The sequence below is a fragment of the Pristis pectinata genome, chromosome X (assembly GCF_009764475.1).
Source record: "Pristis pectinata isolate sPriPec2 chromosome X, sPriPec2.1.pri, whole genome shotgun sequence".
Lineage (NCBI taxonomy): Eukaryota > Metazoa > Chordata > Chondrichthyes > Rhinopristiformes > Pristidae > Pristis > Pristis pectinata.
This window is the reverse complement of record NC_067450.1, coordinates 5773568-5791741: the sequence shown is the minus strand read 5'-3', so window position 1 is coordinate 5791741 and position 18174 is coordinate 5773568. Positions and strand designations below refer to the sequence as shown.

The window sequence follows — 18174 nt, the reverse complement described above, 5'->3', positions numbered from 1 at the left end:
GCTCTACTGGGTGTGCCGCAGTGCCTAAGTAAACTGGACTAGCAGCCAGAGTTCTGGACTACTGATCCGGAGGCATGAGTTCAAATCCACCAGGACAGCTGGGAATTTGAATTCAACTAATTAAATAAACCTAGTCTCAGTAATGGTAACTAAGAAACCATTGGATTGTGGTAAAACCCCATCTAGTTCGCTGACATCGTTCAGGAACATGACGGAAACCTGCTGTCCTTCCCCAGTTGTGCCCCCTCAGTTCAGGGGCAAATAGGGATGGGCAATAAATGCTGGCATGGACAGCTGTCCACATCTTGTGAACCACTCCACAGCAACTGGCTGATGCTGGAGTGGTCTCTGAGGACACCTAGTGGCGATTCTATTGGTTGTCTTCTATTTACGCCAGAAAGACTTGCATTTTTATAGCACCTTTCACAGCTCAGGATAGCCCAAAGTGTTTTACGATTTGTTGAAGTGCAGTCACGGTTGAGATGTCGGAAACCCAGTGGCCAAATATGCGCAGAGAAAGGTCCCACAATCAGCAACGTGATGATTCTGTTTTAGCGATGCTGGTCGGGAGGTAAATATCAGCCCCAGGATCCCAGGGAGAATTCCCCTATTCCTCCTCAAAATAGTGCCCCTGGATCTCTCACATCCACCTAAGAGAGAAGCTCGAATTCCCTTCAGTCCTGCCAGATCCCAAGGATGACCCCAATTGTGACACATTGCACAACCAAATAAAATCTCTTCCAAAGATCTACCCTTACCTTACATGAACTCGATGCTTTTCCGGTGCATGGTGAGAGCCAGCCAAGGAATGGAGACACCCCCATCTCTCTTCGTCTGATCATATTTTCTGTGATTGTCAACGCCCCCCCCCCCCCCCCCATCTCTGTAATCCCCTCCAACCCACTGAGATCTCTGCCCTCTCCTCAACTTTCTCCTTTCAGTCCACCACTGGCAGCTGTACCTTCAGCTGCCTGGGCCCCAAGCTCTGCAATCCCCTCCATAAACCTGTCCTGATCTCTTCCCTCCTCTTTAAAACTGACCTTCTGGTTTACCGACTGGTTGCATCACGGCCTTGTACAGCAATTCCAACATACAGGAATGCAAGCGAGTAGTGGACACAGCCCAGTCCGTCACGGGCACAGCCCTCCCCACCACTGACAGCATCTACAGGAGGCGCTGCCTCAAGAAGACGGCATCTATCATCAAGGATCCCCACCATCCGGGCCGTGCCATCTTCTCACAGCTCCCATTGGGCAGAAGCCTGAAGTCCCACACCACCAGGTTCGGGAACAGCTACTTCCCTTCAGCTATCAGGTCCTTGAATTGACCTACACAACCCTAACCCTACCTCAGCAACGGAACACTACGGACCACCTCTTGCACTGCCATGGTCTCTGATTGTGTCTTTTTTGCAATAATGTCTTGTTTTGCACAGATTTTTCCTTCACATTGTATAATTTATGTCCTGTGTGCTGTCTGTACCTACGTGCCTGTGATGTTGCTGCCAGCAGGTGTTTCATTGTACCTGTACCTCACCGCACTTTGTGCACATAGCAATAAACTCGACTTGACTTGAACCTACTATTTCTTTATGTGGTTTAATGTCAAATTTTGATTGACAATGCTCCTCTGAGGTATCTCGGGATGTTTTACTACAGTAAAGGTGCTTTATAAATGCAAGTAAGTTAAGCCATGAGGGAGCCAAGGTGAGAGAACAGGAAATGGGTGTTGTAGCCAACAAATGATCTGCTGGAGGAACTCAGCGGGTCGAGCAGCATCTGTGGGGGGGGGGGGGGGGGGGGGGGGTGGGGGGAGGAACTGTCGACGTTTCAGGCTGAAACCCTGCGGGGTTTAGACCTGAAACATCGATTGTCCATTCCCCCCCCCAACAGATTCTGCCTGACCCGCTGAGTCCCTCCGGCGTTTTGTGCGTTGCTCCAGATTCCAACATCTGCAGAATCTCTTGCGTCTCCAATGTTGAAGGCAAGTTTGGATCAGCCGCGATCTTACTGAATGGGGCAGCAGGCTCAAGGGGCCAAATGGCCTATTCCTGCTCATAGAGTCAGAGAGAGGTACAACAGGCCCTTCAGCCCATCGCGTCCGTGCTGACCATCAGCCACCCATTTACACCGATCCTATTTTATTTTCCCCACATCCCCATCAACTGCCCCCAGCACTGAGGCCCTGGTCACACTCAGTCAGTTACACTGGCCGTGTTGATCCCAAGCCCAACACCAAACTTCCGAAACAGACACCCCATCCCGATAGAAACAAAGGACCGCAGATGCTGGAATCTAGACGAAAAACACGATGATGCTGGAGGGACTCAGCAGGCCAGGCAGCATCCGTGGAGGAAAGCAGGCGGTCGATGTTTCAGGTCAGGACCCTTCCTCAGGATTGAAGATAGGAAAAGGGGAAGCCCAATATATAGGAGGGAAAAGCAGAGCAGTGATAGGTGGACAAAAGAGGGGAGGCGGGGTGGGTACAGGGCGGTGATAGGTAGATGCAGGTAAGAGACAGTGATGGGCAGGTGAGGGGGAAGAGGGGAGAGCAGATCCACCGGCGGATGGGTCAAAGGGAAGGAGAGAACGGGAAAGGGTAGAAGAAAAGAGGTTGGGAAAAGGAAGGAGAGAAGATGCACGGTGGGGGGATTCGAGGACGGCGGCGAGGGAGGTGAAGGATCGTCCGGATATGGCGGAGAACGGCGAAAAGTATCCATTCCGAGCTTTATCCTGGGAAGATTTCACCCAGGCGGGCAGAGCAAAGGATTCCAAGATGTGCTCAAAGCCCCCTCGAAGAAATGCAGCGTCCCGCCTGGGAATCTCTGACCCACGGCCGCTCAAAGTGGAGAAGGGGCCTTCAGTACGGTGTCCAGACCTTGCGGCTGTGCACCAGGAGCACACGGGGGCCCCGCAGAAAGTGTTGGAGGGACTGCAACTCCTCACAAACCACCCCCACCCCCACCCCCAACCATCGGGCACCTGCCGCCCGCCTGCGTGGGAGAGTCTGCGAGGCCCACATTGGCTTCAAGGGAACCCACGGCACCAGAATGGAAGTAAGTCACCCTCCATCCCGAGGGTCTGCCTGAGGAGAAGATGACTGGCCAGTGAAGTAACCATTGGCTTTTGTTAATGAGTTGGAGGAATTAATGGGCACCCCATGCACTGGGATGGGAATCAATTCTGCCACTATCTTTGCAACTCCATCTACAAGGTTGCAGATGATACCACTGTAGTGGGCCATATCTCATATAACGATGAGTCAGAGTACAGGAAGGAGATAGAGAGCTTTGTGACATGGTGTCATGACAACAACCTTTCCCTCAATGTCAACAAAACAAAAAAGCTGGTCATTGACTTCAGGAAAGGGGGCGGTGTACATGCACCTGTCTGCATCAATGGTGCTGAGGTCGAGAGGGTTCAGAGCTTCAAGTTCCAAGGAGTGAACATCACCAATAGCCTGTCCTAGTCCAACCACGTAGACGCCACAGCCAAGAAAGCTCACCAGTGCCTCTACTTCCTCAGGAGGCTAAAGAAATTCAGTATGTCCCCTTTGACACTCACCAACTTTTATCGATGCACCATAGAAAGCATCCTATCTGGATGTATCACGGCTTGGTACGGCAACTGCTCTGCCCAGGACCGCAAGAAACTGCAGAGAGTTGTGGACACAGCCCAGCGCATCACGGACACCAGCCTCCCCTCCATGGACTCTGTCGATACCTCTTGCTGTCTTGGCGAAGCAGCCAGCATAATCAAAGACCCCATCCACCCGGGACATTCTTTCTTCTCTCCTCTCCCATCAGGCAGAAGATACAGGAGCCTGAGGGCACGTACCACCAGGCTCAAGGACAGTTTCTATCCCACGGTGATAAGACTATTGAACAGTTCCCTTATATGATGAGATGGACTCTGACCTCACGATCTACCTTGTTGTGACCTTGCACCTTATTGCACTGCACTTTCTCTGTAGCTGTGACACTTTACTCTGTACTGTTATTGTTTTTACCTGTACTACCTCAATGCGCTCTGTACTAACTCAATGTAACTGCACCGTGCAATGAATTGACCTGTACGACCGGTATGCAAGACAAGTTTTTCACTGTACCTTGGTACAAGTGACAATAATAAACCAATACCAATACCAAAAACATTCCAGGGATACCTTCTGCTGCCCTTGAACCCCTAACCAAGCAAATTTTAAGGCACAGTGACCTGTTACCAATTCGGTCTTTGAACCGTGGAGTGTTAGACTCGCTTGACGTACTGTGACCCTCGCTGTCTTTTATTAAAATCTGCATAAATGGGATTTAACAAGCACCTCCAACTGCAGGAGTTGTCCTTGGCAAGTTTTCCCAATTTATTTTGGCAACTGCTTCCTGGAATGGGATGTGGAAAGTTGGGATGAGTGTTGTGGTATGCAAGCAGGATAAACACAGCTCCGACGGGCCGCAGGTCTTTGATGTCCGCGTGTGTTGCCAGGCAACCAAGAGGCATCAACGTTGTGGCTTGGGAAAGGAAAAGTTGCCCTCACTAATCATGAAACATGTTATATAAACATCACATTGCTGTAGGGACAGCATCATGGCAGAATGCTAAACTTTCATTTCAAATACATTTTTCTCTTGCAAATTTCTACAGACGTACGGTGGAGAGCATTCTGACTGGTTGCATCACCGCCTGGTACGGAGGCTCCAATGTGCAGGATCTCAAGAGGCTGCAGAGGGTTGTAGACTCAGCCAGCTCCATCACGGGCACAACCCTCCCCGCCATTGAGGACATCTTCAAGAGGTCATGCCTCAAGAAGGTGACATCCATCACGAAGGACCCTCACCACCCGGGACATGCCCTCTTCACGATACTACCATCGGGGAGGTGGTACAGGAGCCTGGAGACCCACACTCAGGAACAGCTTCTTCCCCTCCACCATCGGATTTCTGAACGGTCCATGAACCCATGAGCACTACCTCGTTATTCCTCTTTTGCACTATTTATTTATTTTTGTAACTTACAGTAATTTTATGTCTTGCACTGTACTGCTGCCGCAAAACAGCACATTTCATGTCATTTAAGTCAGCGATAATAAATGTGTTTCCGATTTCTGCTTCAAGCTACCAAGGACCCACTGAAGAGAACAGAACTCTGCGTGAATGAGGAATATCTGACACCTTCCTTTAAAATGAGCAGCTATTACCCCAGCAGGGAATGGTGGTGGGACAGGGAGGGAGGCATCGTTTTTCTACCTCTAGTTTCTTCTCCTGGGGGTGCTGACCATTGTCGAAAGCTCTTGGTTGCAAAGGGCGGGCCTGGCTTCTGTAAGGAAAGAGTTAAATTAGCCAAAAGTCATTTATGCCTCCTTAGTATGTGCAGTGGTGTGTAACACAACATGGTGTCAGCTTGGACTGTGGGAATGTTTTGAGAACTTACGAGGGTACAGATGCACATCCTTGAGATTAGATACTGGTGAAGGGTGTTTTGTTCTTTACAGACCTGCTGTCTCTGTTTCTAAGTTCGGTGTTTAGGCCGAAAGTCACGAGTGATAAGAAGGTACAGACTGGTGTCACTAAGGAATGGAAAAGTACTGGGGTAAAAGTTATGTTAAATTTTTGAGGGGTATAAAAGGGGGCGCCTTCTTTGGGTGAATCAGGACCTTCCCTTAGGCTGGGTCGCGACGGGTGCCGAGACACAGAGAGAAGGCTGTGTCAAAGGCTGTCGGACACCTGAGGTTCCCTCTGGCATTATATAGATCAGTTCATTGATTGGTTGATAAGGATTATTTTGCTTCCTTTTGTATTTAAAGTATTCTTCTTTCTTTCTGTATTTTATTCTTCATATAACTCTAATAAAGTAGTTTCTATAACCTTTAACGTGTGTACAGTGCCTCTTGCTGCTGAATCAGAAAAGAACAAGGAACGAATTCTAAAATATCTTCATTACAGCCTCGTTGCCACACAAATGCTCCACTCAGTCGGATGTTGCCGTACTACCTGTCCTTCATGGAAAAGTTCCTTCAGCAAAATACCTTGGACCAAAGTCCATCAGGCAGTGGTCAGCGCGGAACGTCCTGCAGATGCTGTGGGACAGCCTCCCAAATGCTTCAGGGGTGCATTGTTTAAAGAGGAAACATGAGTGGAGTTGACCCACTGTAAGAGAGTGTATTGTACTGATGGTATAACGAACGTGCAGAAAGACTTCTACTGATAATATTTACCATGTATATTATGAATAAAGTACATGTTGAAATAAAAAAAAGAGAGCTTTTGGTTCCCCTGATGCACCTTTGAAACCTCGCCACTCTTCACATCTGAGTTGGTGCATTGGGTCTTCCTCTCCTGGTCGACAAAGGGAGGCGTCACAGGCAACTCTAATCCTGTTTCTTCCCACCGCCCAAGCCCGGTTGGATGAGTTTCCTTCTCAGGCAGTGCTCTAAATTACTGCACATAAGAGCTAACTGGGATGACATAAAAATAAAAGCATGAAAATAGGCCACTCTCTGCTCTCCTCACAAGCAGTAACCTGAATCTCACATGCCCAGCTGGTTCCAATATCCTTATTCTCCCATCCATTTAACCACCTTAACCTGGTTCGTGCTTCAGTTGGCAGCCCCGACCATTCTGCGACTGAACTCACAGCTTCTTTGCTCATGAATGAGTCGTCAGCTCCACCACCCACCCTGCACACACTGCAGGAAGCTGGGAGCGAGATGGTTGGCCAAGCTGCGGTACCAATGGCTCTCAGCAGGCGGCGATGCGAGCACAGTGTTCAACAGCACTGCCGGCTGATGCTGGGCAGTGGTGGGGATTTTTCAGGCGCAGAGGATTTCTCCAAATTCTCTCATTAGCCCCAAGAGCGCGACAAAATTGCACTTATAACAAAATTTTACCTTCCAATCCTTACCCTTTTAAATGCATTCACTGTGGAATTGTTTTTGTTATTGGGAAGTGTATTATTCTTGTTAAAGCAAAGATATGGGTTGCTTTAAGGAATTAGGTCATGGATCAGCCTGATCACCTTGAATGCTGGAACAGGCTCGAAGGGCCGAACATTCTGCTGCTGTCCGACACTTGAAGGAGATTAAACAGTTAAGTGCGGAGAGAGCAGAAAGAAAGCTTTGCAATGTGTTATACCACATTCACTCTCAGGATGTCCCCAAAGCACCTTTGGTGTAGAGTCGAAACTGGAACAGCCAATTTGCACACAGCAAGATCCCAAGATAGCGGATATCCTGTCCTTGTCTTATTTGTGAGAGCTAAAATATTGGTCAGGACACTGGAGAGAACCCCTCTGCACTTCCTCAGTGTAGTGCCCCAGGGTCTTTGACACTTCTTAATGTGGCACACAGCGCCAGAGACCCGGGTTCAATCCTGACCCCGGCGCTGTCTGTGTGGAGTTTGCACGTTCTCCCGGGTGGATTTCCCCTGGATGCTCTGGTTTCCTCCCACATCCCAAAGATGTGGGTAGTTAATTAGCCGCTGTAAATTGCCCCCAGTATGTGGGTGAGTGTTGGGAGAATCAGCGGGGAGTTAATGCGCATGTGAGAGAGAATAGGTTGCAGAAGAGATAGGTGGGGGAAGGGGATTGATGAGAATGCTCTGAGGTACGGCATAGGCTCGTTGGGCTGAACGGCCCCCTTCTACCTTGTGAGGACACATGAAATCCGAGAGGGTCAAGAGGGCCTCAGTTTAACATTTCATAGGACATTGATAGGATGCAGAGCTGGGCTGAGAAGTGGCAGATGGAGTTTAGCCCAGAAAAGTGTGAAGTGATACACTTTGGGAGATCGAATTTGAAGGCAGAATACAAGGTTAACGGCAGGACTCTTAGCAGTGTGAACAGAGGGATCTTGGGGTCCACGTCCATAGATCCCTCAAGGTTGCCGCGCAGGTCGATAGGTTTGTAAGAAGGTGTATGGAGTGTTGGCCTTCATTAGTCGGGGTATTGAGTTCAAGAGCCGCGAGGTAATGTTGCAGCTCGATAGAACTCTGGTCAGACCACACTTGGAGTATTGTGTTCAGTTCTGGTCGCCTCATTATAGGAAGGATGTGGAAGCTTTAGAGAGAGTGCAGAGGAGATTTCCCAGGATGCTGCCTGGATTGGAGAGCATGTCTTATGAGGATAGGTTGAGTGAACTAGGGATTTTCTCTTTGGAGCAAAGGAGGATGAGAGGTGACTTGATAGAGGTGTACAAGATGATAAGAGGCATAGATCGAGTGGACAGTCAAGAGACTTTTTCCCAGGGCAACAATGGATAACACGAGGGGACATAATTTTAAGGTGATTGGAGGAAGGTATAAGGGGCATGTCAGAAGTAAGTTTTTTTACACAGAGGGTGGTGGGTGCGTGGAACGCACTGCCGGCAGAGGTTGTGGGGGCAGATACATCAGGGACATCTAAGAGACTCTTAGGTAGACACATGAATGATAGAAAAATAGGGGGCTATGTGGGAGGGAAGGGTTAGATAGGTCTTAGAGCAGGATAAAATATCGGCACAATATTGTGGGCCGAAGGGCCTGTACTGCGCTGTAGTGTTCGATGTTCTATCTCGACTGAAAGCAGGCACCTCTGTTTCCCACACTCCCTCCGCTCCGCACTGCAGGATCATCCCAGGCTTCTGTGCTCAAGTTTCTGGAGTGGGATTTGAACCCATGAACTTCCGGTCCAGCGGAAAGAGCTTCCCGCTGGGTCACAGCCGAGGCTATGGACTAACAGCTCAAATGGTGCAGCTCTACTTCTCCCCAGCAGTCCCTGGGAATGGAGGGTGACTTCCTTCCCCTCCGGTCCTGGGGGTTCTGAGGTGACCGATGGGACCCACAGACTCTTCCGCAGACGGGGCAGGGGGCGGGTGACGGTATGAGTGACGGGGTGGACGGGTGGTTAGTTTGTGTGGTGGTGCGATCCTTCTGCCACTCACACAGGATTTCTGTGTGCTCCCGATCCATGGACTTGAGGCTCCCAATCCCATCCTGAATGCCCTTTCTCCACTCTGAGCGGTCATGGGTCAGAGATTCCCGCGAGTCGGCGGGGATGTTGTGTTTCTTTCAAGGAGACCCTTGAGCAAATCCTCCACCTGCTAATCTCCTCCAACGACAGAGCTCGGAATGGAGTGTCTGTCTCGGGACGGTCCATTGAAGGCAATGGTGTGTAACCGGGGCCTCGATCCTGGTTCACTTGTTCTTCCAGCGGGTTCGGAGGACGTTGCAGAGACGGTGTTGGCAGCATCGCCCCAGAGCTCAGCTGTAGGGAGTTGATCTCAGAAGTGTTCCGTACAGCAGGGATGACTGCTGCCCAGTGGACTGAACCTTGCGGTGGGTCCACATGTGGGTTCAAGCTCCACCAGTGGGCAGCACCTCACCCGCCACTGATGGAAGGTCAGAGGGCAAGCTGAGACGCCAATGTGGGCACTTCGGACACTTCCGTGTCGAGGGAAATCACCGTAGTCGTGGAAAGGCATCAGGATCAGGTCCGAGGGTGTCCAGCACCATGTAACCTGCCCTGGAACCGGAAAGGCTCGGCGTCCCGGGCACACCTCGACCACACCACGGCTCTCTCAAGAGTTATACAGCACAGAAGCAGGCCCTTCGGCCCAACTCATCCGTGCCGACCAAGGTGCCCACCTGAGCTAGTCCCACGTTGCCTGCGTTTGGTCCATGTCCCTCTAAACCTTTCCTATCCGTGTACCTGTCCAAATGTCTATTAAACGTTGTAACTGTACCCACCTCTGCCACTTCCTCTGGCAGCTCATTCCACACATCCACCACCCTCTGGGTGAAAAACTTGCCCCTCAGAATCCCCTTTAAACAACGTTGTCCCAGTCTCTGCCTTCCCCATCTCCTCACCCAGCGTGTCCCAGATCCCATCTACCCCCCGGGAAATTGGAAGCTCTTATCTGAGGTTGGGAGGGGATCCTTTAATCTCACAGGAGGGATTAAGATCGACTGAGGGGCTACACACGACCCACCCACCTCCTGCCCCATCCTATTCACACCTTGTGCTCTCCACATCCTGCCCCAGAGAACATTTATAACACACGAGGCCATTCAGCCCATCGTGGCTGAGGAGGTCAATAAAGGGGCTATCCAGCTGTGGGGGGGGGTTGGGTTTCAGGCCAACACTTCCCTGCTGACGAACTCACTCTCAGTCCAAACACTCCAGCAGTGTGTACACTTTTATTTCACAAACTGTCACCTTACAATCCAACGCTTCGCAACCGCGGCAGACGCGGACAGTTCTGAGCAGGTTTGATCTGCAACCGATGCATTCGGGGTATTTTGAGCCAATGGTTTACAACGGGAGAGCAGAAGTCCAACAAAGGCAAAGTTTTGGGAGAGAGAAGGGGGAGGAGGCGCTGCTGGGGGTCATAAACAGGTCATAGGTTAATGGGTTTAAAGTTTTTAAACAAAAAAATCAGAAATTCACTTGTGACCACCACCGCTTGTAACTTGGGCCCACAAGCACTACCAGAGTCGTGTCTTTATATCTTCAGTGTGTGTTTGTTTGAATCAGTGCATCTCTATCTCCCACCGTTCTGTCTGGGCTTCTGGGCCAAATCCATTTAGGATTACACCAGCGCAGTCCCACCCGTACTCCCTCAGCTGCCCTGGGGGTCCTGGGGTATTGGTCTTCATTTCTGAGCCGTAGTCAAGGAATTACAGCACAGGAGCAGGCCATTCAGCCCAGCAGCCTGTGCTATATACCACTCCCACCTGCGTGCCCTATCCCCATATGCCCCTTCACTTTAACCACGCATACCAGTCTCCCCTCTGTGGACTCCGTCTACACTTCTCGCTGCCTCGGGAAAGCGGTCAACATAATTGAAGACCCCTCCCAGCCCCGGACATTCTCTCTTCTCCCCCCTCCCATTGGGCAGAAGATGCAAAAGCCTGAAAGCACCTACCACCAGGCTCAAGGACAGCTTCTATTCATCTGTTATCAGACACTTGAATGGACCTCTTGCATGATAAAGATGGACTCTTGACCTCACAATCTACCTCGTTATGACCTTGCACCTTATTGCCTGCCTGCACTGCACTTTCTCTGTAACTGTGACACTTTATTCTGCATTCTGTTATTGTTTTCCTTTGTATTACCTCAACGTACTTATATTTAGATTGATCTGTATGGATGGCACACAAAGCAAAGTTTGTCACTGTATCTCAGTACATGTGACAATAATAAACCAATAACCAATTCTTCAATGGGCTCCAATTCAACCACTAACTCAGCAGTCTCAGTGTGAAAATCTTCCCCTCCACACTGGTGTTCAACCTCATGAGCATTCTATATGTCCAAATCTCAGTGGGTGCATTCCAAAGTGTGAATCCCAGTAATTGTGCACATTTCTGACTGGTATTGTGTGTCCACCCTGCTTGGTCTAAATCCAGGTATGCGGTCTTGTGAACGTGCATCTGAGTGACTCGTGCCTGACAAGACGCCTCCCAGTACAGTTCCATCATGTTGAGCTCACGGTGCACCCTTCCAAAGCCTCGACATCATTCCTACCGAAGCCAAAGGTGCACAGCACACTGCCAAACCATGCAGAGTGTCCCGAATCTCTCATTTGCTATCTGAACCAACCCCAAGCCATGCCAATGATACCACCTGTGCCCTCAGTTGATTTGAATTGCACTGGCATGCCTTACAGAGGGTCAATGTTACACTCTCTCAGGGGATGGTGCACCTTTCTGACTGCATTTTGGTTCCCCAACACATAGGAAGTGAAGCCACGGATAGACAGGGTGGTGAAGGCAGCTTTTGGCACATTGGCCTTCAGCAGTCAGGAAGTTATGTTGCGGTGGTACAAGAAATCAGCGAGGCCGTATTTTGGATATTGTGTTCAATTTTGGTCCTTTGGATAGAGGAAAACATTCATAAACTGGAAGGAGTGCAGAAAAAATTTATAACTATGTTGCCAGGACTTGAGGACTTGAGTTATAGGGAGAGGTTGGACAGGCTGGGTCTTTATTCCTTGGAGTGTAGGAGACAGGTGATCTTACAGAGGTGTACAAAATCATGAGGATGATAGATAGGGTGAATGCAGGGGTTTCCTTTTCCGCAGGTTTAAGGTGAGATGGGAGAGATTTACTAGGAACTTTTCATTTATTGCAGAGGGTGGTGAGTATATGGAACGAGCTGCCAGAGGAAGTGGTAGGTACGATAACAACTTTTTAAAAGACACTGGGACAGGTAAATGGATTAACACAGGAGACAGCAAAATGCTGGAATCTGGAGCAACACACACAAAACACTGGAGGAACTCAGCGGGTCAGGCAGCATCTGAGGAGGGAAATAAACAGTCGACATTTTGGGTCCAGACCCTTCATCCGGACAGAGAGGGGGAAGGTAGCCAGGTACATGGATAGAAAAGGTTTAGAGGGATATGGGCCAAATGTGACTAGCGTGGATGGGCATCTTGGTCAGCATGGAGCAGATGGGCTGAAGGGCCTGTTTCCCTGCTGTATTATTCTAAAACACGATTTGTAAGTCACCAGGATAAAATACATCCTTGCCCTTCCCACCCTGCCACACTAACTTTGGTCCTGGTGAATATTTCTTTACAAAAATTGAAAGTGACCTCCATAACATGGTTTTTACACCGGTAACCATAGGCCTGTAGTTTCCTGAAGCACTAATACTCATCTGGATCAAATCCCCAGAACTTTGCTCCAATGGAAACCACAGGCTTTTGAAGCCAAGGCCAGGGCTGAAAGGCCTCAGTGACCGGAGACAGTAATGGAAAACCCTTCGGGAAGAACCCTCGGAGTTCTCTGCCCCCACAGACCAGTGCAGGGGTGGTCACAGAATATATTCAAGGGCGAGGAACACATGGGCCGCGGACGCTCAGCCACAGAGTCCATTCGAAACAGAAGCTAGTGAACACATGAAGGGAAACAGGGAACCCAAAGCTTTCTAATATTCCTGGAGCTTCAGCAATCTTCATTAATTATAAGAGAATCCAGCTCAAATCTGGAGAGTTCCTGTATACACTGTGCCCTGTCCTGACTCCAGTCACTGGCCAGAAGACACTGAGACCCTCCCGATTAAATGGCAGTCACTGGGTCACCAGGGAGCAAAGTCCTTGGATTTCAATCCCCAAAGAAAAAACTTCCAGATTTCAGCTGGCCTCAATGACTGATAGGGTAGATAGGAAGCAGCTTTTCTACAAATTCAACCCCAGCTGAAGTGCTGGCTTCCTTCTGCTGGGGAGTATGTGTGGGAGGGGTGGGAAAGTCCAGAAGGATGTTAAAGACAGGCTATTTAAGGTCAACGTCAGAAGCACTTCAAACAAAGTGCATTGGGCATCTGGAACTCTTCCCCCACAAGGCCTTTGGGAATGGGGTGACTGAGTGTTCGAACTGGTTGTAAGGTGGTTGAAGGAGATGGGTGCTGTTAAGTGGACGTCAGGCATGACAGAACTGAATGCCAGAATAGCCTCAATGGGCTGAACAGCCTGTTCCTAAAGTTCTTTCCTATGACTGCTCTGTGGATTCTGCACACCAAATTTCAGCCTCCTCTTTGTAACTTTGCTGGGAGACCCAGAGACAAGAGGGAGCAATGCACTTTTGAGGATTTCATTTGGAAAATGTCTAGATTTAGGGTTGTACAGGTTTAAATAAGGAGCCCGCAAGCTGCTGCTTCACAGCTCCAGACACCCCGGTTCGATCCCAACCTCCGGCACCGTCTGTGTGGAGCTTGCACGTTCTCCGTGACCCTGTGGGCTTCCTCCCACATCCCAAAAACATGCAGGTTGGTAGGCTAACTGGCAGCTGTAAATTGCCCCCAGTGTGTAGGTGAGGGGTAGAATCAGGGGGCGGGGGGGTGGGAGCTGTGGTGGAGTCGATGGAGAATAAAACCAGATCGGTGAAGGGTTGGTGTAAGTGGGTGGTTGATGGTCAGCACAAACTCGATGGGCTGAAGGGCCTGTTTCCCATCTCAGGCCTTGGGTTTCCTTGCTGCCTGGGGTGAGTGCCCAATGAAACAAGTACAATGGATTAACTGGGAATTTCTACAGCTCTGAGCTTTAAACTGTGGGTGACAGAAATAAAAGGAAACTAAAGGGAAAATCAGTCTTCTCTTCTGCACCCATTTTACTCCAACTATTGTTTGGTGCTGTGCCCATTCAATGATCCCGATCGTTCTGCTGCTCCTTTCTGGATTCATTAACCACCTGTGGAATCAAAGAACAACTTGAATTTAAAAACAAATAGATAAATATCTGCAAATAGGCACCAAGTTCAACGAAAGAGTTACTAAACTGTGGAAAGCCCCTTCAGTCATGAAATGGAGGCAGTCAGATTAGCAATCAATGGGGACAGGACTGTAGCTAATCCAAGTTAAATGCAGGGAGTGGAACTCTAGTCTGTAGAACAAAGTGGTAAACCCTCTCATTCAGAGGAATCAGACACCCACAGTATTCATTTCCTTGATGACTAAATTAGTATGTTTGTGTAATTATCTTTGTGAATCACACAGTTGAATACCTATTCAAAGAACCCATTTCCTGATGGCTGGTTTGTGATCAGTGCAGGGATTCATCCTTTCAGATGCTACAAGTACACAGTTCCCTGAAAGTGGTGTCACAGGTTGTTCCGTTTTTCAAGAAAGGCTCTAAGAATAAACTGGGAAATTATAGGCCGGTGAGCCTGATGTCAGTCGTTGGTAAATTACTGGAAGGCATTCTGAGGGACAGGATATACAAGTATTTGGAAAGACTGGGCCTGGTTAGGGATAGTCAACATGGCTTTGTGTGTGGTAGGTCACGTCTAACCAATCTTAGTTTTGAGGAGGTTACCAAGAAGGTCGACGAGGGAAAGGTGGTGGATGTTGTCTACATGGACTTTAGCAAGGCCTTTGAGAAAGTCCCGCATGGGAGGCTGGTCCAGAAGGTGAAGTCACTTGGCATTCAGGATGAAGTAGCCAATTAGATTCAACATTGGCTCAGCGGGAGAAGCCAGAGAGTGGGAGTAGATGGTTGTCTCTCTGACTAGCGGCCTGTGATGAGTGGTGTGCCACAGGGATCGATGCTGGGTCCGTTGTTATTTGTCATCTATATCAATGATTTAGATAAGGTGGTAAAGTGGATCAGCAAATTTGCAGATGACACCAAGACTGGGGGTGTAGTGGACAGCGAGGAAGACTATCAAAGCTTGCAGCGTGATCTTGACCAGCTGGGAAAATGGGCTGCAAAATGGCAGGTGGAATTTAATGCAGACATGTGGGATGGACAAAACCAGGGTAAGACTTACGCAGTGAACTGGTAGGGCACTGAGGTGTGTGCGGTAGGACCAAAGGGACCTGGGAGTACAGATCCATAATTCCTTGAAAGTAGGCGTCCAGGTAGACAGGGTCGTAAGAGAGCTTTGGCACATTAGCCTTCATAAATCAGGGCATTGAGTACAGGAGTTGGGATGTTATGTTGAAGTTGTACAAAATGTTGGTGAGACCAAGTTTAGAGTATTGTGTGCAGTTCTGTCACCTAACCTACATGGAAAGATATCAATAAGCTTGAAAGAGTGCAGAGGAAAATTTACACGGATGTTTGCTGGGACTTGAGGACTGAGTTTATAGGGAAAGGTTGAATAGGTTAGGACTTTATTCCCTGGAGTGCAGGAAAATGAGATCTTAGAGGTATACAAAATTATGAGGGGTATGGATAGGGTGAATGCATGCAGGCTTTTCCCCCCTCAGGTTGGGTGAGACTAGAACTGCAGGTCATAGGTTCGGAGTGAAAGGTGAAATATTTAAGGGGAATCTGAGGGGGGAACTACTTCACTCAGAGGGCGGTGCGAGTGTGGAACGAGCTGCCAGTGGAAGTGGTGGATGTGGGTTCAAGTATAACATTTAAGTTTGGATAGGTGCATGGATGGGAGAGGTATGGAGGGATATGGTCCGGGTGCAGATAGATGGGACTAGGCAGAAAACCAGGCCAGCATGGAATAGATGGGCTGAAGGGCCTGTTTCTGTGCTCTAGGTAGACAGGGTGGTGAAGGCATTTGACATGCTGACCTTCATCAGTCAGGGCACTGAGTATAGAAGCTGGGATGTTATGTTTCAGTTGTACAAGATGTTAGTGAGGCTGAACTTGGAAATACCGTGTTCAGTTCTGGCCACTGCCGTTAAGCTGGAAAGAGTGCAGAAAAGATTTAAGGATGTTGCTGGAATTTGAGGGACTGGGTTATAGGGAGAGATTGGGCAGGCTAGGACTTTATTCACTAGAGCACAGGAGACTGAGGGGTGATCTTATAGAGGTGTACAAAATCATGAGTATAGATAGGGAAAATGCAGTCTTCACCCCCTCCCCCAGAGTTGGGGAATCAAAAACTAGAAGACATAGGTTTAAGGAGAGAGGGGAGAGATTTAACAGGAACCTGAGGGACAGCTTTTTTTTTTAAAAAAATACATGGAGCGAGGCGCTAGAGGAAGTGAGTGAGGCAGGTACAATAACAACACTTAAAAGACACTTGGACAGGGACATGGATGGGAAAGGGTTAGAGGGATATGGGCCAAATGCGGGCACAAGTGAAACTAGCTCAGATGGGCATCTTGGTCGGTATGGATGAGTTGGGCTGAAGGGCCTGTTTTCATGATGCATGACTCTTTTCTCCTTAAAACCCACCTCTTTGACCACATGCTTTCTCTAATGTCTTCAGATATGGCTCAGTTTCAAATGTTGGTTGACGATACTCCTGTGAAGCATCTTTGAACATTTCAGTACATTAAAGATGCTATATGCATGCAAGCTGGTGTTGTGTTAAACCACTGGTATCCATCTCCCTATTGGCTGGCCTGGTGAACAGTGGAGGGATGGCAATTACAGCTTTCTATCTCTATTGGTTAATGAAAAACACGATGATGCTGGAGGAACTCAGCAGGCCAGGCAGCATCCGTGGAGAAAAGCAGATGATCAACGTTTTCGGGTCAGGACCCTTCTTCAGGACTGAAGATAGGAAAAGGGGAAGCCCAATATATAGGAGGGAAAAGCAGAGCAGTGATAGGTGGACAAAAGAGGGGAGGCAGGGTGGGCACAAGGTGGTGATAGGTAGATGTGGGTAAGAGGTGGTGATACGCAGGTGCGGGGGAGGAGGGGAGACCAGAGGGTCAAAGGTAAGGAGAGAGGAAAAAAGGTAGAAAAAAAGTCTAGGAAAGGGAAGCAGCATGGAGGGGGGAGCTTCCCCTTTTCCTATCTTCAGTCCTGAAGGGTCCTGTCCTGAAACATTGACTGTCTGCTTTTCTCCACGGATGTTGCCTGGCCTGCTGAGTCCCTCCAGCATCATCGTGTTTTTCATCTAGGTTCCAGCATCTGCGGTCCTTTGTTTTTTCTGTTGGTTAGTTTGAAGTGTCAGCTTATCAACTGCAGCTATCCGTCTCTAATGACTTGCTGAGGGGATATCTATATCCACAGTTGATGACTATGTCCACAATCAGTTTAGGAATTAATCTGAACTCTTTCCCTTGCTTTTAGTTCTAGGTTTAGCTTTGCTGGAAAGAAACCAATTAGTGATATCCCTCAAAAGGTGTTGTTTCAGAGACTATCCACGTTTCTCCAACAACACAAAAAAGACTCCTTTAATTCATAATTCTCACCTCTCCATCCTGGGTCTCAATAGTTTTGATTAACACCGTCTTCCTGGTTTGAATGTCTTGCAGATTGTGATCATAGTCTAAAATATGGAACCAAACAAACAGGAAATCACCACACTGAGGTGAAAGGGACCATCTTAAACATTTCAAGGCTCTTCTAAACCCTTACAGACTCACCTCGAAAGCTGAGCGAGGCAAAGGATTGGACCGGGACTGCAATCCTAAGGAGGCAAAAAGAGACAGACAGTAATTGTTAATTCTGTAATACTTCACCTCAAAGTTCCACAGATCTGGTGAGCCATTGGAAATCTTATTGTGTAACAGCGTGGGCTGCAGGTATCACTTCCCAACACAGTAACACATGTGTGATGATCAAAGCAGTTACTTAATGATGCTATACCGTCTCCATCATTGGCATCCACCTCACAGACCAGAGGTGCATTTGAGTAGCTTGCATTGATATATTAGGCCAGCTTACAGGTGCTTTCACTCATAATCTTTAAACTTCCAGCCTTTTAGACTTTCAGGAGCTTCAGGGACATTCTTTTTGCAAATGGACTGCACACAACTAGGTTCACAAACCAATGCAGTACTAAGG

General features: G+C 48.7%; 1 protein-coding gene across 2 annotated transcripts in view; it reads right to left on the bottom strand.

Annotated features, from left to right (window-relative positions):
- Positions 1-10151: 10151 nt before the first annotated feature.
- The window catches only part of LOC127566937 (peripherin-like), a 35904-nt gene continuing 27881 nt past the window's right edge, over positions 10152-18174 (bottom strand). Inside the window, exons 7-9 of one of the 2 annotated variants that reach the window (XM_052009472.1) lie at positions 17754-17797; positions 17580-17656; positions 10152-14163 (exon numbers count right to left, since the gene is read on the bottom strand). In XM_052009472.1, coding sequence (XP_051865432.1) covers positions 14116-14163; positions 17580-17656; positions 17754-17797 — 169 coding nt within the window. In that variant the 3' untranslated portion in view covers positions 10152-14115. The remainder of the gene's footprint in view (positions 14164-17579; positions 17657-17753; positions 17798-18174) is intronic. The other variant, XM_052009473.1, reaches the window with a different exon arrangement.